Source organism: Taeniopygia guttata, chromosome 5, assembly GCF_048771995.1.
Source record: "Taeniopygia guttata chromosome 5, bTaeGut7.mat, whole genome shotgun sequence".
Taxonomy (NCBI): domain Eukaryota; kingdom Metazoa; phylum Chordata; class Aves; order Passeriformes; family Estrildidae; genus Taeniopygia; species Taeniopygia guttata.
This window is the reverse complement of record NC_133030.1, coordinates 17,180,698-17,200,240: the sequence shown is the minus strand read 5'-3', so window position 1 is coordinate 17,200,240 and position 19,543 is coordinate 17,180,698. Positions and strand designations below refer to the sequence as shown.

The following is a 19,543-nucleotide window of genomic DNA, read 5'->3' as shown; positions in this document are numbered from 1 at the left end:
CTTGTCCCAGAGATTGGCATCCAAGGACACCCAGGATGTGGTGTAGCGTAACACCAGCCAGGTGCCTGGTTGGTTAATGTTGGATGTGCTCTGTAGGGTGAATTGGGGTGTTTTTCAGGGTTCCCCAGGTAGGAATGCTGTGGCTGACTGTGACAGTCAGCTTCAGAAGGGTGCTGAGCAGCTCCAGCACAAATTATGCTGGATGGTATAACAATGGCACAAAGCTGCCCACCACAGAGGAGCCTCACATTCCATCCTGAAACAGTGACAGAAACAGAAAATGAGCAAGGAGACCTTGTATCTGCACAGTAAAAATACTGAGTAAATTAATATTTTTAATTGCTGTTATACACAGAAGAAATGAGAAAAAAAAAATACATTCCAAACAAAGAATAGTAAAATCAGCATAAAAATGTGTTAAGAAAAGATCCCAGATCAAGTGGCTGTACTGTATGTGGTGACCTTTACAATCACAGTAAAGAAAGTAAGTGCTAGAGACTTTCAGACATGGCAAAGTGCTTGATTCCCCAGAGGAAAGCAGCTGCTTCAGTCACATTTTCAGTGCACTCTGCCTGGAATGTGTGGGAGAGGGGCTGGAGCAAGAGACTCACATGGGTCCAAGACATAGACATTAGTGTTCAGGGCAGACCAGCCACTCTGCATTCTCAGTCAGGCAGAACTGCCACTTACCCAGTGGCATTTGCTTTCTTCTTCCTTGGGGCTTTTTTTTGTTGGTTGGTTGTTGGTTTGGGTTGGGTTGTTTTTTTTTTTTTGGTGGTTTTGTTTTGTTTTGGGGGTTTTTTTGTGGTTTTAGGGTTGATTCTTGTTTTTGCTGTTGCTTTCTGTCTTTTGAGTTTTATTTAACAAAGCTTCAGGTTCTGCTGGCCTGACCCTGCCAGCACCATAGGTTTGGAGCAAGCCTCCCCAGCTGAATTAGGAGCAAGGCTTGTTCCAGCAGGAACCTGCAGAAGCAGGGTCAGATAAAAATGTTTGTAGTGATTCAGCACCATCGCCCAATAGGCTGGTTTTGGTTCCTTGCTTTTCTTCTGTCAGGAAAAGTTGTCTTTTATTTCCTTATGCTCTGTCTTTTGACTGATCCAAACTGGCCCAGTCATGCTCCCACTGAAGTCTTGGTGGCTCAATACGTGCATCTGGTGCTTCAGCCTCACTTTTGAGCCATCACACCACTCCAGTAGCTCACTCGACAGCAGCATAGTGTCACCACAGAAACAATACAGGCCACAGAAGTTTTGGCATTCCTGCCAACTGGCCACTTTTTTTCTTTTGTTGTCTAGAATTTTTATTTTTTACAGTAAGAGCAAAAATAAAATAACATTAAGAAAATTTTCTCCAAACTAAGAAAATGAAAATCCATCAAATATTTTAAAGAAACCATAAAAATTTGCATTGTGTTTGCTTCTGAGTTCATATTAAGATTTTACTGCAGCTGCTTCAAAATAATGGTCCATTTCACATGTACACAGCTCACATTCCTTGGTGTGCAATTCCTTGCCTTCATCTGTGTTTGTACAGCAGCTAGTGCTACAAAAACTAGGTAGTTTCTAGCTGTGGCCCAGATTTATATCAATGAACAGTGGCATTTTTATCCTAGTTGAGAACATGGTGATGGTTGAGAGCTGTATTTCTAGATCAACTTTTGTTCTGGGCCATGGGACTGGTGGTACATGCACTTCCTTTGCTACAAAACCCACTGCTTCTTTCATTTGGATAAAAGAAAGGGAATTCAAGAAGGACCTTATTGATTCTATCAAGGCTTTCTCTCTCTGCTGATTTTAAAGCCAGTGAAACTTACAATCAGAGAAATTAAACATCCCTTTGAAAGTTGTCTCATGAAACTCAGCTGACCTTCTGCAGACTGAAGGTTGAGCAGAATGATTTAATTTTCTGTTCCAGCTTTTTCAAAAGCCACAGCAGACTGTGAGGCACTCTGTTTTGGCTGGATTATATTTACTCCAGCTAACACTGAGGGACAAGACCAGACTGCAAAAGTTGGATGCAAAGTTCACATCTAAGAATTTGGTCAAGGCTTTTAGAAGAACTAAAAATCATCTGCAAAACTGAAATTAGAGAGTTCCGATTTTTAAGCTAAACCTCCCACAGAGTTCAAGTGTAGCTGAGCCCATCCTGTTAACCAGCATGAATAAATATTTTGCAATTTTTTTCTATCTCATGCAAATTGAAAAGGCAGTCGCACATTCCGTGTTTTAAGAGAAGTCCTGCAGATGCCTAAAAGCAATTTTAACATTAAAGTTGGATAATACTTGTGACTTACATAGCACTTGACATCTTCAAAGTGCTGTATGAGCATCAATCCTCACGATAGCCTCGTGAGGTAGGTAAGGGATAATATCCCCATTTTAGAATGGGGTAAGGGCCTGATCACCTTCTGGGATAACTTGGCATTGCACTGGTCCTCATACACCACCAGAAGATTTAAGTGATTCACCCAAGGCCACAAAAGAAGCGAGCATGGATAAAAGGCAGGAGAACTACCCAGGAGGATTTCTGTCCTGAGAAGTCAGCAACTTCCCATCCTCTTCCAAGAACACAGTAATGATGCCTCTGCTTAAAAAACCCCATCTGTATTCAGAAACCAAGCAAAGAGAAAGAGGCATCTGCCACCGAGCTCTATAGTTGTTGTTTGCTTTGATCTGCTTCTTCCAGAACAGCTCCCAAAAATACCACAACAGCAAGATGAAAATGCAGGTGTTAGTACCAAACTACAGGACTGGAAAACTTTGAAGAGCCACTAAAAACTGCCAAGCTCCTCCTGGGAATTTTAAAATTTGTGTAAAAATATATAAATCGCCTCCACTGATGACAACATGAAACCTTCAAGCAATCTACTCAAAAGCCATGTTAAGAGTAATCCTTAAACCAGTCAGTCTTACAGATGCCTCAGTATGGAGGAGTAAGAAACCAGGTATCCAGCACAGAGTAAGAGTAAAGCTTAAAGTTAAAATCCTCAGGCTTTGTTCTTCTTGAGCTGCCATTTCTACATGACCATCACCCTGTGACACAGCATTACTAGCACTTAAAAACAAGTTGCAATTAGCACTGTTTCTCTGACTGACCCTGGGAGTTCTGTGCAAGGAGGATCTGCCTACAGAAAGAGGCTGAAGTAAACGTGCTGCATCTTTTTTATGTCCAATTAAAGAGCCAAAGGACCTCCAAGAGGGTGATAACTACAGAAAGTAACCAAACCACGTGTGTAAGCTCAAGTGACCATAGACAGGGTTTGCAGAAGGATGTTTGGATACAGCAGTGTGAAAAGAAAGCCTCTGTGCTTAGCAACAAAAGGAGCTGCTGCTGCTGGGGCCAGGAACACTACAGCACTTGGAAGGCTTCATTGCCTCTGTAATGTTCCTGGGCCAAAGGTTGGGTGCGTCTCAAGAACTGTACTACTGAAAAGGAGAAGAATGGAGTTGACCTCGATTTTACAGGGCAAAGAGGCAACAGGAGGGTCCACAAAGGCAGCCCCACAGACAGTAACACCATTTGTCACAGATTAACACCACTCCATTTTTTGCTCTATTTCAAAGTGAAGATTGCCCTCGCTGGGGTTGAGGGAACAGTTTTAATCCCAGGAAAAATTATTTAACAGACTACCAGCAACTGCTTCATTCTTGTCACGATTTAGGCATCTCAAAATTGTGTCAGATCACAGTCCACAGCAGCTGGTCTCTTCCCAGCAGGAAAGAGCCTCCAGGAAAATGGTCTCATTCAAGTAATATGGATTAAAAAGAGGAATGCAGAGCTAGAGAGAGACTTTGAAGATTAAAGCCTTTGCCAGCAAACATCCAAGCCAACCAGGACTCTTCTTTGTATGCTGAGGGCTCTGCCTCATGTTCCCAGGAAGGCTGAAGATGTTGCAGCACCAGGATGGAGCCAGTGTGACTGGCCAATGTGTCCCAGCCAGGTCACTCCAGGTGACCTGTCCCAGGACAGCAAGGGAACAACAGCCCACTTGGGCTGCACAAGTTTTGCTGTCCCACCCAGAGACCTCTGCCACCAGAAACTGCACCTCTGATGGCCAGTGGAGAGACCTCCTAATAACACATCAAGACTCTTCTGCAGGTATCCAGTGGCTGATGGTACAGCAGGATAGGAAGAAGAAAAAGCACACAGAAATGCAACTCAGCTATTTTCAGGCAGTTCAAGACTACTCATTTCTAGAGAGGAAAAAAAGAGAATCAAAACTCAGGACTTTTAAATAAAGCTTACTTTATCACACAAGCATTTCCCTCAAAGCAAAGGGAAGCTCAGGATGTGGGGAGCTCCTCTGAAGAACTGCCAGCTAAGGACTGAGTGTGCTGACCCATGCCAAGGAGCTGGGATTCAAAGACTGCAGTGTGCTGTTTGCTCACATGCTGGGAGGACGGTGGGGTTCACCACAAATGCTTAGACTTCCCCTCAGCTGGTTCACTTTGTTGCAGGAAGAGATTTGCAAACAGCCAAGCTGAGTAACAACAGGTGACATCTGCAGAGAGTTACACTGCAGGGTTCAATCTGTGGCCAGGAGATAAGCAATGCTGATGAATGAAAACGGTGTATGGCTCTAAATTCCCTTGGCTGTTTACTCCAGGCAGGCCCCCGTGTGAATGAATACTGACAGTATTACATAACAGCATTAAAGGGAAGGGATTACAGGGGCTGTGCTACCTACAGTGCTTTCCCTCTCCATCATGCAGCTGACCTCTCTGATCCCTGTCTGAAAAGCAGCAGATGCTCCCACGGGGTCAGGATGGCTAACCCAGATTTCTCTAATACTGGCTGTATTTGCACTGATGGAGAAGTCGTAGGGAGGCAATGTCGATTCCCTGCCAGGCACATCAGGTGAGGCTGGAGAGGAACAGGAGCACCACACAGCACCTCTCAACAAAAGGAAAAAGCTAGCAGGGTTCTATTTCTATGTGAGTTCATGTGAGTTTGAGAAGGAAGTGGCTGGCGTGTTGAACACAAAGGACAGAAGCTCTGCTGAAAAGGGGCTTTCTGGTAAAAAAGAGAAGTGGTGCAAAAAGGATTGTTTTCCACCAGCTGGAAAAACGTGGCAATCTACATCCAAAATCAGAGCCTTGATCACAGGAAATGCTCACACAAAGGTTTAAGATAGTGCAGGCAGCAGTACTAAAAGTACTACTGAAAGTGCTACTAAAACTTAATGGGTACATGGGTATATTACTTGTTAGAACACTGGAGAAAAAAAGCATAAAGATTAGATGCCTGTCTGCCATAGTAAGGATAATTAGAACATACACTAAGTAAGACAATGAGTAAGTTCTGCTTTAAAAATCAAAGTTCCTCATGTACCCATTCCTTCTCACTGGTGGCTGCAGGCACTGTGTAACTTCGTGCACATGGAGCGAGAGAACACCAAGATGTCCCTGAAAATCCACCAAATTCCTGCTCTTTACAGTTCTGCCACAGGCAGCAATGCTGACCTGAACCTAGAGACCTGTCCTGGAGCAGTGAGCACTGCAATCAAAGCACACAGCACTGCCAGCACCTCCCACTGTGTCCTCAGCTTGGGGTTCTGCTTTTATGCTGGTTCAGCTGGGTACCACTGCCCCACACACTGCCATTGACTCCAGAGCTCAGCTCCCAGCTGGATATGCTGTTTTTATTCTCCCTTCAAGCTTCCTTTCAGTAGAGGAATAGCTCCAGTTTGCATTCTGTAATGCATACAAAGAGACAAACATCAGTTAAATTAATTTTTACCTATGACTTTAGCAGAGATCTGTGCCTGTCTGCCTACAGTCAAGAGCAGGCCTTTTAGCACAGTGTATGGCCAAACCTCTTTCTACCAGCCCTCCTCTACCCAGACATTTAGCATCAATTTCAAGACTAACAAGTAAAATGCAGTAGTACAGCACTTCCAAGGAGGAAAAGTTGAATGAGTAACTACTGCAGGGACAGTCTAAGCTTTCTGATGTGGACTCCACACTGAAGTAAGCTGTATTCAGAGAAAGCCAACGAAAATAATGTAATTCCCAAAGGTAATGCTTCAAAGAAGCAAAATCAACATCACCAGTGTTGCCTAGAGAAATGGAGATCTCTCTCAGGGGTGAATGCAGCTACAGCACCTGAGATATAACCCATGTGTTCACAGACTATTGGCACTCCACCTAGCTCCTCTTCCTGAAGTCCTCTTCGTCCCTGGTCTCCACGGCTGACAGCGCAATCAGCATTTGGGCCGCATAGTAGGTGGCCATGATGATGAAGCGCGAGTAGGGCACGGGGAAGCAGAACTTGTTGAGCGCAATGGTGAGGTCTGACACCATGAAGAGCATGGCGCCCACGCAGGCCGACAGCTTGGTCCACGTCCACAGGTCGTTGCAGAGCTGCACGCCCGCCACCGCCCGCCAGCCCATGAAGCCGATCAGGGCGATGTAGACGGCCACCAGGTAGGTGAACGGACCCGAGAGGTAGGAGTACAGGAAGGCATAGCAGGAACTGGAAACGACGCCCATCAGCAAGCCGGCTTTGAGGTCCAAAGGCTTCATGCCAAAGGCTGAAGAGTACAGGATGTGTGTGATGGCGAACATCAGCAGACCTGGAGAGAAGCATCGACACAGAAAGTGTGACCTTTCATCAGTGACTGGCAGTCAGCAGCAGAAGAAAACATTTCTTCCAGTGTTACCTACCACTAACACTGCCAGTGATAACCATACTGACCATTTTATTACAAAAATCTGTACATGGGAGATAGCACCAAGCCTCCAACCTAAATAAAAGCCCCAGCACAAAATACAGCTGCAATAAAGTACAGCTCTGCTGTGACAAAAGCCTTTCTGCTGAGAAGCTGGGTGGAGCTAAGCTGCTGGAGAATTAATTGATCTTGTTTTTCAGGTAGCTCCTTTTCCCCTGCTTTGGGTGGAAGGTTGGGAACAAGGCAGACCAAAGACCATCCCCTCTAACTATCCATAGTGTTTTGCTCATAGGTCACATGTGGAACAAGAAGACTGGAACCACAGCAGTGTAGGAACAAAACGTGACAAAAGACTCTAATCCCTCTGAACCCTGACACAAAGCTTGCCTGTATTTAGCCACAAACCCAAAGGCACTTGAGGACTAAATCTAGCTGCCTCTCCATCTCTGCCCAGAGCTGGGAGAAACCTAAGCTGGAAAGAAGCAGCTGGCATATTTCAGGGACTGCACCAATGTGATCTGCCAACAATTTTATGGCTATTTGCAAGATTCAGATGAACCTTACCAGGAATCAGTCAGAGAAAATTAAATGCCAGCTTCCCTTTGAAGTGCAACACCACTGAGAAATGCCAGATGTGGGTGTTGGAAGGTGCTGCCCATATGTTATTAACTTGTCACTAATCCATTTGACAAAAATATGTCCCAACCTGTTGGTACAGCTGCTGTCTCCAAGTTGTCAATGACAACTGTAGATAAAGGGGCACAAACAGAGCCCAGCTTCTTGGGTCTTCTGGTTCCCAGACCCACACATGGTGCAGCTGCAGGCTCTCCTACTTTATCCTGGCAGGGTTATTAGAGGGGCTGGAAGTTTTCATGCAACCCTAAATCATGAAATGGAGAAAAGGATCTGGGAAGCTGAGTCCTCCAGCAGGACACTTGTTCACATTTAGCATGTGTAAAGGGCAGCCACAAAACCTGCAGCTGGCACACGTTGCTTCATCCTACTACTCTTGTTGAGGCAGTCAAGGAAGAAGTGGAAGCATCTCCCTGCCTGCGGAGAAGACCAGATCAGACACCCACTGAGAGCTCAGCTGTGGTGGGATGAGAAGGAAATCCACAAGAGGGAGAGGGCTGGTGGGATCTGTTTTGCAGGGTGAGGCTAGAGTAAATGGACAGCATGAAGGGGAAAGAAGATAAGCACAAAGGAGGACAATGAGAAGCTGATGTTTCACCTCATGGACAGAACACTGAAGGAACTGAGAAGGGATTTAGGACAAGAGCTTGTTATAGGGTTATAATGTAAGAAAGGTTAGAGCCCAGGGAGGTGTTAAGGAGAAGAAGGATATGTTGTCCCAGCAGTGAGCAATGTTCTTTCCTTCAGTGTCATTATATGGAGCATTCTGCAACAGGGAACCGAAGAACGTGATGTCCTTCATGCAGGCATCTGGCGGGGAGGAGGAGGAGAGGACAGGATGTGGCAGGCAAAGAGCCTGGAAAGGCAGAAGGAGTTTTGTGATATGTGGTGAGGCTGGTCACAAACAAGGGACTCAGCTCCCAGGTTTACTCATTCAACACCCACAAATCAAGCCAGGAACTGGGGAAATCTGTGATGGCAGCACAGGGGAGGGGGTGCACTTCTCTTGTATTTCTCAGCCTTTAGCTTGGTCCTCTCAACCACATCAGGGAGATAAGCCCTTTTCTCCCACTTTCTTCCTTTGGGTTTCGTCAGGCTGGCAATAAGGCCTTTTTTCTAGTCCCTGTCTTCTTCACCAAATTCATAAATTGTTTGTAAGTGCCTGCTATCAAAGGAGGTGGATATTAAGATATTAACACTGTAAAGATCTTCTACATGCAGTAAGACAGTAGTCAGAAAATAATGTGTTATTAGTGGACTGAAACAGCAAAAATGAAAAAAAGTCAAGTGTGCCAGGAGTAGGTTCCCAGGCTCTCACTTCCCTATAAAGTAATGAACAAATGTCCTTTTATAAACTCATTGTCTCAAAAGCTTTTCAAATGAGGCCAGTTTCCAACCCTTTTCAGTCCAAAAACTGCAGAAATTGAACAGAATGTACATTTTCATCCAGTCTTTCCTCTTCTCTCTTCAAATTTCAAATTCCCACAACTGATGATGTCAAAAATATTGTCAGTTGTTAGCAACAGCAACCTGATGAGTTTTAAATAGGAGAAAATACATTTTGCAGGCAATGTGAAGGATGAAGTGGAGCAGTGCACTTTATCTGCTTATATCTCAAATATATACCCCAACTTTTAATGGGATGGGGATAAGCCCTTGGGAAGCAGGATTAAAATCAGATTCAGAGTATTTGGCCTTTCATATCTGGCACTGCACACACTTCCTTCTGGTAAAGAAAGAGCTTGTGGAAATCCCAGAATAAAACTAAATACTAACCTCATGAGAGAGGGGAAAAAATAAGCCTTTGACTTTCAGAGCTGACAACAGCACAAGTCAGGAAAGTTCCCTCATCACATTTTCCAGAGGGACAGTTACAGCAGCCAGTTAATGGCAGGTGTTATGTGCAATGCCTATGTTGCTTAAATTAACTTCAGAAACCCCACCAGTCAGTTCAGTGAAGAACTCAACTGCTGCTGATTTCTTTTGACAGTCCAAGGCCAGGGAGAGACTTGCTGCAGGCAGGTTCAACATGGCTTTAAATGATTAGTCTGAATCATTATGTTCCAGTCTGCAAACTAGCAAAATAAACCAAGCTCATTGTGCTCTGAGAGATGTGGATTTTTCTGTAGAGAAGACCGACCACTGCGGTAAGGTTTGTCCCTGACTGACCATCATTTAAAAGTTTGCAAAACAGACATGTCTTGTACAACAGGCTGCATGATTCACACTGATGAACCTGCAAGTAGGACAAGATTGCTGCTGCTTTGGTTTATATCATCAACTTAATGCCTCCCTCAGGCTATGGGCTTGTCTATCAAAACATAAATGTCCTCTCTACCAAGGAGCTGTGCACAATATGTCCCATCCCCAGTCCTCATAGCAAAGGGCTGCCAGATCTCCCTGCAGAGAGATAGGAGGTAAACACTTTCCACAGCTTCATGGGAACTGACGAGTGCCATGAGCGTTTCCTTCTCTTTGCCAGGGATTCTGGCATGCCACCTTCTCAACTCCAGCCAGCCCAGACGCTGTGACACATGCCAGGAAACCTAACCTGACCCAATTACCTCTCTAACCTCAAGAGAAGGACTCATCCATGATGTACTTCCTCAAACCATGATGGATTTTAGTCAAGGGATGAGTGCTTCCCAGCGCCTGGGGCTTAAGCTGTACATGAATAAACAAAACATGTGGGCCAGCAACTCATTACTAAATAAAGAGGGTAACCGCTGGGCACTGTGGCATGCCTTTAGGACTGACACTGTACTCACCATGAATGAAGTAGCCCTGCTCCTGCCAGATGAGAAAGGCATCTCCCACTGCCGAGAATATGAGTCCTGCTAGGATGCGGCTGGCACTCCGGTGTGACACTAGGAAGTTAATCCCATGAGCCAGAAGGAAAACCCACAGGCAAAAGATGGGTAGACATTTAATGAGGGCACTGAACCAGGAGGGGCTGGAAGTTGGCAGCCAGAGGACAAAATAGACACAAGTGGCTTTAAAGAAGGGGACCAGTTTGGGGCCTTCACTCTTCACCTAAAGAAAACAAACGTTAAAACACAAATTAATAGGATCATCAGAAACATCAGTGGAATAAACTTTGTAACAGAACTGGCTCCTTCCCCTTGAAAGTTTCTCTTCCATACACTGTCAGCTTACAGTGTTCCTACCCCAAGAAATGCTGGTTGAACTTGACCACGATCCTCTGCCTAGACCTTTGTGACCCTCTCTGCTGAATACACTTCTCAGTTGGCAGGATGGGCTTTGAGTGGTGGATTTCAAGGAAGTTTTAGACACTTTTCTCTTTACTTGTTCCACTAAAAATATTCAGGTCATTAGTCAAACTCCTGTGGTGCTCCTTGTCACCTATCTTGTGTTTAGGCTAATCTTAAAGGTGCAAAACTTAGTTCTGGTCTAAACAAATTAATGGGGATACGATCATGATAAAGTCACACCAGAACATCCTTTTATATACCTTTCCAGGAACTGTGAAAATCTGCATGCCCAGATATATCCCAGCAGCAAACAAGCCAGTAAAAGCACAAATCTTCTCTCCCATTTTCAGAAATCCTCCTGCTTAGCCAGTTGCAGATCACCCTGAGGATACAACCTCTTTCCCCTGCCCTGTAGCCTCATGCTTGCTGTTGGCATCATGAGCATCAAAACCCAACACATCAACCTCCCAGGTGAGGATGTCACTTCCTCTGCTGACTCGTTCCAACATCAACCTCGTGTGGCTTGTTCTAGCAATACACTAATAATACAGTACCATATTGCAGGAAATGTTTTGACTCAGGGCTCTACGGCGTAAATACAGACACAAAAATGCAGCACGAGCACTTGGCTACTCATAACAAAACCACAGGGCACAGAGCTACGGGCTCCACAAGCTGGGTCTGCTCCTGACAAACACTTAGCTGAGACCACTCTGCACAGTGATACACATTGTGTTCCCCTGCCCTCCTGCCACATTTCTGCATTTCAGGGCAGGTGGGTAAAACTCCATGTGAGAAACAAAGCCGTGATTTTATTTTCTGCTGGAGAAGAGCCGAGGGCCAAAACAAGGAGCAAAGGAAAGGTCTGTAACTGCTTCCATGCCTGCCTGAGCTATGTCCCAGAGTCTTACAGGAGGCCTGTTTCCTCTTGCACCTAAGGCAGTGTAACCCCCTGAGCTCACCTGCAAGCAGGGGTTCACCCTCAGTCTTATCATTTCTTAGGTCAAGCAAGATTTATTTCCTACGTACCACAGTGACTTCCCACAACTCATGCCCAAAGCACACACAGGCCTCCTGCTCTGGAGGAGGACATACGGGAAAATTTAGAGGCATACAAACTGATTTCACGCTGTGAAATCCAATTTGCCTTTGTTTTTGGTTTGTTGTTTTTTTTTTTTTCCCAAATAACTTGACTCTTTTTTTGCTTCCTGCATCATGGGACATTGTCATGACCAGTGTCCATCTTACTTTGATGCAGGATGCCTTCAATGCAGATACCTAGAACAGGTGAAGATTGCACAGGAAATATTCCATGCTTACAGTGCTCAGGTGACAAAGCCTAATCTAATAAAAAATCAGGATCTTTTATGGGCACAAACAAATGGAGTCAGGTGGAGTAGGAAGACAGAGGCAGAGGCAGTGGAGGGCATCTTCACATGCAGTATCTAAAAAGGGAATGCAATCTCTGAAGCAGTGAGGCTATAAATAAAGGGCATCCCAAGAAGACAGTGCCTTCAAAATTTTTCTCACATCTGATGGAAATTTCCCTAGCATATCAGCAGTTTCTTGGCAGTAAGGTATATCATCATACATTATTCATAGGCTATTGCCAACACAATTTTTAAACACTCCATTAAACAACCAGGCTACACAATTCCCTAACAAAAGGACATCAAAGCTGTTAACTTTCTTGTAATACATGGGGAGCCGTCGTGAGTTCTCTACTTAGGCTGTCTAAATTAATCACCATTTACCACTACTTGTCTGCATTCCCTGGGAAAATTCTGGCAGCACATAGCAAATGAACTTGAATTAAAAGTCATAAAAACCCATGTAGGCTCCTCGCAGTATTGGGGTTGCCTGGGAACTATCAAGTATTGTAGGGGAAAGAGTGCACAGAAGCATACAGGACAGTATTTGGGTTAGTAAACATGGTAGGTTTTATTTAATACTTTGTATTAACAGAAAAACACCTGCTAGGAGCAGTTACAATTACCATCACAGCTTGCCCTCCCCTGTGTGCACACATGATGAGACAGGTTTTAATTACACTTGTCATTTCCCCAGAAACCTTGCCTTACTGAAGCTAAGATAAAAACTTGTGCAAAATAATTATGTTTGCTTGGTAAGCTTAAAATTATCATTCCTCACTATTTGAATGTGAATTTTGCAAGCCCAGACAGCTTTATTTTAGAATTTGTTTGTATTATTTGTTTGTATTATTTCCATCCTAATAATAATTGAGGAATTTTTCATGCATAAGAGTTACAGCACTCATATAAGAATGATCTCATACTTCTAGAAGGGCTACAGGCTTCTCATCATTGACACTTTATTTCTTAACATTTCTTCTCCAAGTATACTTCAGATGAATTATTTCCAAGCATGCCCTTGACCATCACAGAATGCTGCAGCTCACTGGAGCCCCTTTTATGGCTCTGACCAAGATGACGGCCCTATGAGTGGCACTGGAAATACTTTGGAAAAGTTCTCCAAGAAAAACTGAGACAATCAGAGGACCATCCTCTGTTTGGCCACATAGCTGAGGCTTGGAAAGGGATGATGGGGCAATTTGCCACCTGAAGGACAAGCCAAGACTGGTATTGGAAAACCATGTACCAACATGACTGGAAGCTGTGGCTTGAGGAAGGCCAAGCATATAATCCATAATGGGACTTACTGTACCACAGAGAAGGGGAACATTATTTCTTGTCTGTGTGGATAAATTGGATTAAACCACCCATCTCCTTTGTCCCTGTGTCTCAGAGACAGAATGTGAGATGGAGCTGCACCATGGGGCTGGAAAATAAAGCACTTGATGGAGGTGACAAGACCTTTTTTGCTAATGTGTGTGATTGTCATGGCTTTAAGCTGGGCTTTGCCATTTTGTTACTAATTCTATTGCATTTTTCTCCCCAAATCTTTTCTCCAACCACTGCTAATTTACTCCATGCTGAAATATAGTACATAAAATATCTTGAATGCAAAAACAAGGCAGTATTTCCAACATTTTAATTTCTAAACTGAGCATAATTCGGGGCTTTTTCTCAACTGCTATGGCTACTAAGTTATTCAGAGACTTTAAAAACTAGTTTACACTGCTATAAAGCCACTAGCTCTGTATTTTTGGAATTACAGTAGAAATATTATTTATTGAGTTATCTGTATCCAACGAAATCCAGTGAAGCCCTCCAAGACTTGGGCAGACTAGGAGGAACTTGTGTCTTGGCTCTCATCAAGAGACTTTGTGCCAGATAATCTCCAGTGGTCCCTTGCAATCCCAACCATTCTGTGATCTTCAAACAGAACATGGTACTGGCACTTGCAGCTTTCTAGAGGCTTGGGGCTTGGATATCCACCTCTCTAGGCGTTCACAGGTTTACAGGATCCCTTCTTGCTTTGTCTGTACTCATTCTGCTCCAGTTTGACATACTGCTGTACATAGCCTGTTCTGACTGCTGCAGGCACATAACCAAGTCAAAAACTTTACACCTGGCTCCTCTACTCCAGAATAAGCCCCATCCATAGAGGAACAGTTACACTCATAAGACAGTGCCTCGATTTTCTTTAACATTTTGGAGCCATTTGTCGGTATCTATTTCACAAGTGGGAAAGCAAATCCAGCTGCCACAGGGAAGGAGATATCTTGCTCCTGAGGTACAGAAGAACATCAGAAGCTTGTTGCACAGAGTTGGCCAGAGTTCATTGTTCTTAAACCTTGCACTGGTCCCAGAAAAGAGTGGAATATCAATTAATGCTCTTCTCTCTGCAAAGCCCACTAAATCAGCCTGCAATGAAAATAAGTATACAGACACCAGCTGAGTGCCAGCCTGCTGTGGGGATATGGTTCACACCCACTAGGCTGCAAAGTGCAGCTTTCCAGGAAAAGTGCTGTAAAAATAATACCCCAGCCATTCCACTGAGCAACACTTGAGCACAGCTGTGTGCACTGGCCAAAAAAAGCTGGGCTGTTGTCCTCCACCCAGCCCTCCCATCAGCCTTGTACCATTTTGTGTCTGAGCTGCTCCTCCTGGCTTTTGGCATCCAGCATTGTGGATCCTGCCTTGGTTCTCCCCTACTGTGATAATAGCTCCCACCCCCAGCTGTGTGCCAAAAAATGTTTATTTGGCTTTGTTGCCATGTTTGCTGCCACTGCAAGCCCATGGCTCTTGTTTCTCACTGCCCAGAATATGTGGCTCTCTGCAAGGCTCTCAAGGTCTGCTCTCCTGCAGGAACAAACACGCTCCTGGGGGACAACCGATTGCCTGTTGCCATTTGTAAAGGAAGGTACTGGCTTGTACACGTCCCAGGTTGCTCCTGAATAAAATTCTGAAAGTAAGTGCTTGTTATGGAGGGTGCTGAAGAGTTACTGAATCAGCCAGTCAACATGCCTGAAATACTGTGTTGGTGCAACATATTTTTGCAATTAATAGGAGGCTTTATGTTTGTGTTGGAGACTCCAAGGGCCGAGCATCCAAGGCAGATGGCTCCTGAACAGGCTCCACATGCTGCAGGAAATTCAGAGTGATAGATAAAGCCTCCTCCCCTCAAGTGGAGACAAGACTGTAGAGGCTGCATCTAAAACAGATTTGTGAAATAGCAAATAAATCACCCAGAAGATGGTACATGTTTTGCATGTGGGAGAAGCTGCATGCTGATAATCCTGTCTTCACCATGTTTATGCCATGCAATGAGTTTTGCGACAACTTTATTGCAGCTTCTGACATTCCCAGGGCCTCTGTTTCTCCCACAAGGGTAATGCAGTGAAACTCCGCTCATGCTCAGCTGGTTCAGTCAGACCTGTTTGCAAGGGGTCAAAAAATCATGGATTTGTCTAACAGGAGCCTCTGTTGTTCAGCACAAGCCAAAAGTAACAGGACTCTGCCTGAACACTTCCAGCCTGCAAAAAGATCATCCTCCCAGCTCAGACACATGAATGTCCAAGGCAGCTCTTCCATCACCAGGGTCTCTTAAACTCCTGCAAAATAGGGCTGATTTGCAGGAGTTCCATCATTCCCCCCTCTACCCCAGCAGTCTGGGTACCCTCTTCCCCACCTCAGTTAAGCAAAGTAAGGTCCAGCTATACTTCCAAGCTTTGCTTCACAACAGACCAACACAGGGCGGAGAGCTAGAAATACTTGACTTTTTCTTCCTAAAACCAAGCTGGGGATATTTGCCAGAAAAATGCAATTAAAAAATTGGCACAGGCCCTCACAGTTCTTGGGTGGTGAACTCAGCTATATTGCTTCACAAATTCTTGGCACCAGAAAAGTAGTCCTTTGGTGGAGGCACAGAGGAGCAGGCAGTGGGTTAGGATCAATCAAACTGGCATCTAACAAAAGCCCCCATGCATGGCTGGGCTGCTACAGACACAGCTGCATGCAGGAAAAAGAACCACAACAAAACTTATTTTCACCACCAAGTCAAAGTGCTACCCAACTTGCAGTCACATTAACACTCAAACGAATCTCCAGATTAACCATAGAGGAGATGAAAACCTGTCAGCACCAGGGTGCTTCCAGATGAGTGACTGCCCCTCAGATGTGCAGAGAAGGGAGGCAATTTGCAGCAGAGGTTCCCTGCAGATGCCTGGCAGCAGGGCAATGTTTGCCTGTGCCAGCCTCTCCCAGGTGGAACGGCAGCTCGAGCCCCCGCAGCGAGGCAGCACGCCCGGGCACCGCGGGCACGCCGCGGCCACCCAGCTGAGTGGCAGCAGCTGAGCAGCAAAAATGGGCTGGTTTGTGCCAGGAGAGCTGGGGAGCACTCGTCCAGAGGCTCCTGTGCTGTGGCAGTGGCAGGGACACGAGGTTGCAGACACCACTTCTGCAGTGCAAGTAAAAGCGCAGTCACATCTTGTCAGCAGGTGCTTAAGGAAGAAGAATGTGAAACACGCTGGGTGCTGAGCAGCCACACTGACCACGCTCACAGGGCTGCTGACCAGGCCAGGCTGCCTCAGCAGCCACTGTGACCTGGGAGCTCTTGGACATGGCAGCTCTTTGCTGCTACACCCGTGAGATAAAAAACATGCATCTGCAGACAGCCAGTATGCATAGAAGTCACAAATGGAAAACCAGAGTCTTACCCTCAAGACTCCTTGTAGGATGCTCTAGAAATGTGAGGGAACAGTCCCTTAGGAGCCTAAAGTATATGGAGGAGGTTCTGAAGCCAAGGAAATCACCCTACTACTCAGGGCACTGCTTGTGCTGCATATTGCAAGAGGAGCCCACTCCTACTTCTTGCCTTTTAAACCGTGACACTGCCCAAAGCTATCTTGAGACAATGGACCACGGTGTTCCCTCCAGCAGTTAAGGAAGTTACAGTATCCATAAAATTTATCTCCTGTACTGAATAGATGAAATTCTGTTAGATTGGCTAATGAGGTACACAACAGTGTTTCTGGGACTTTCCTGTACTGCCCTGTTGCTACCAGGCCAGGCAAAGTCAGGTACTGCTACACTCACCAATACCATACAAAGTCACTGGGTACCTGCCCTTGGCTTTCTGGGACTGCAGGGAAGCCTTCAAGGTGGTGAAGCCTTTCTTTAGCAGATGTTAACTCATAAAAAATTACAGACAAATACATTTCACCCTGAAGACAGCCTGGAAGTACGTATTTTTGCTAGGGTTTGTTTTTGGGGGTGAGTTTGCTTTTTTTCCATTATCAATCATATGTCCTGTCTACCAGACTGGCACAAGACCACAAGCAGGGCAATTTTAAAAATTTATTCTTAACCTGCAGTAGTAATGATTGACTCTGCATCTGTAGCAATGCTATAGCTGTCGGCAGTTTTGGAGACCATGGTCAATAATGTGCCACTGCCAAGCACTAGCAATACTAAACTAGTCAAGAATTCAAAAGCCTCTTCAAGCCTGCAGGGGCTGTCATAGACTAGTGCTTTCAGGATAGTTCAATGGCTCTCAGAAATGAAAGCAAAAATATAGGATTTGCCTGAAAGCATCTTATCTCAGAGCAAAGATTGCCTTTCCCCCCGGGATTCCAGATCTTCTTTTTTGTGTAGCAGAAAGCAAGCCTCTCAAAACATTTCCTTTGCTGTAACACTCACAAAAGAACCCCTTGCAGATGCTTAAAAACCTGAACCACAATGGGTCTGTCCTTTCATTTTGCTCATCAGAGATGCAGAGCTGCCACAGCAGGGCACACACCCCTCCTCTTGAGTGAGGTCAGGTGGGGCCGTATCCCACTGCTACTCTGGACATCAGGAGGAGGCTCTGAAGCCACAGGGAATTCAGGAGCCAGGTAGCCAGCACCCTGAAATGCACAGTTGGTACCTGTCCCAGGCAATTCCTCTTATTTGGCCTGTCACACTAGAAGTCAGATAAAAAATTTCTTCTGCTTACAGAAAAGTCTCCCCAGCTTATCCTGGGGAGGGTTTCCAGACTACAAGCACTTGTTCTCAGAAGACTCATCGTTATTTATATCACACTTCTCTGTGACAGGGAGTTCAGACTTCTGTTACCCAGGAAAAAGCAGTTTTAGGCAAGCACAACATGCGAGCTGCAAGTCACAGAGCCACAGCAAAAAGCAGCACCCCACTTGCAAGGCCCATTGCTACAGACAAGTGTCACCCACTGACATCTGCCCCCAGAGCTGTGTGGCAAAACAGGAGCCTCTCTCCAGCCTCTGGTGCAGACCCAAAACAAAGTACCCCAGGGAGAGCTGTCAGTTCTTTCCTTGTCAGCACCAAGGGCAGGCTGAATCTCCAGATAATAGCAGAGAGGGATCTGCAGAGAGAGTGCTTTGTTCCCAGGACTGAAATCCCTCTCCAGTATTATTTGCACCCCACAACCCACTGCAACCCGTATGTGCTTGTTGGAGGGCCCCAGCCACTCTGTCACTTCGCTGTGGCAGCGGGGATGCACGGAAGGAAGAATGTGTACTCAGGGAAAATGGGCACTTGGCAAAGCTCTACCCGGGCCCATGGTGCTTTGCCACCAGGGATTGGGATTTGTGAGGGAAGGGAGACCCTTCCATCCAGAAGTGACCTCTTCAGCAGAGCAATGTCATTTTACCTGCAATCTGTGGGGAATAACGTGGGTCTAAAGGAAGGGCATTGCAGGCACTGGTGCTGTCACAGCCCTCTGCAGGAAGAGCTAAAGAGGCAGTAGTGCAGCCCAGAAGGCAGGTGGCTCACAACAGGCTGTACAGCCCCACCAGCATTGCCAAAGACACACCAAGGGTGAAACCGCCCCAGGCATTCAAAAGGCAATTCTGGCTCACACAAGACTGGTGCACGCTTGGCAGAGGTGAGGCTTTTGCAAAAGGAACAGGAAGGAAGAACTGAAACAGGAGGGGAAGGCAGCTGCCAGTGTCTGGGAAAGCTGACGCTCTGCACAAGAGACTTCTGCTGTATGAATCCTCACAAGGGGCTGCAATAATACCAAATAGGGCTGTGCTGGGAAGCCCAGGAGGGACTCCTCAGCTTGTCTTATGCCTATTAGGAAGGTGAATGAAAAGCTTTACTTTACCTGTGTATCTTATCCTGCAGGTTGAAAGCTTGTGAAATACTGATATTAAAGGAAATCAGAAGGGAAAAAATAGCAATAAATCCCAAGATGTGTATTTAGAGAGATGCTGCTGTGATACCTTAAAAAAAACAGCAGCCCTCCTCAATGTTATCATGGGATCAATATGCTTAAGAGGCAGGAGGGTGTTAAAGTCAAAGGATGATAGCAGAGCCAAAGATTTTATTTCCAATATCTATTCTTGTGTCAAGATGCTGTGATCTGGGTAAGTCAGTATCAGACACAACTTACCTGAAGATAAATTGGATCTTCCCAGCCAGTCTCAACAGATGTGGAGTGGGCAGGTGCAAACACTAACCTGCACAAACACTAACCCACACAAACACTAACCCACACACTCCCAGGACCTGCACTGATAAACCAAGGCCTTTATTTTCAAAACCCCTGTTGTAATCCAGCTGCATAAACAAATGCAGACTACACTCACAAACGAGTGTGCAGCTGTTTACTAGGATTATGCCCTTTATATTGAGGGTGCAAATCC

The 19,543-nt window shown here is 45.4% G+C and overlaps 1 protein-coding gene and 1 long non-coding RNA gene across 3 annotated transcripts in view; one reads left to right on the top strand and one right to left on the bottom strand.

Annotated features, from left to right (window-relative positions):
* Window positions 1-315: 315 nt before the first annotated feature.
* The window catches only part of TMEM86A (transmembrane protein 86A), a 26,070-nt gene continuing 6,842 nt past the window's right edge, over window positions 316-19,543 (bottom strand). For both annotated transcript variants that reach the window (XM_030273895.4, XM_030273893.4), the window contains exons 2-3: window positions 10,072-10,336; window positions 316-6,574 (exon numbers count right to left, since the gene is read on the bottom strand). In XM_030273895.4, the coding sequence (XP_030129755.1) occupies window positions 6,147-6,574; window positions 10,072-10,336 (693 nt within the window). In that variant the 3' untranslated portion in view covers window positions 316-6,146. The remainder of the gene's footprint in view (window positions 6,575-10,071; window positions 10,337-19,543) is intronic.
* Window positions 10,331-13,348, top strand: LOC140684264 (uncharacterized). Its single transcript, XR_012056261.1, has 2 exons — window positions 10,331-10,986; window positions 12,874-13,348. It is a non-coding gene; the product is annotated as an uncharacterized lncRNA (long non-coding RNA).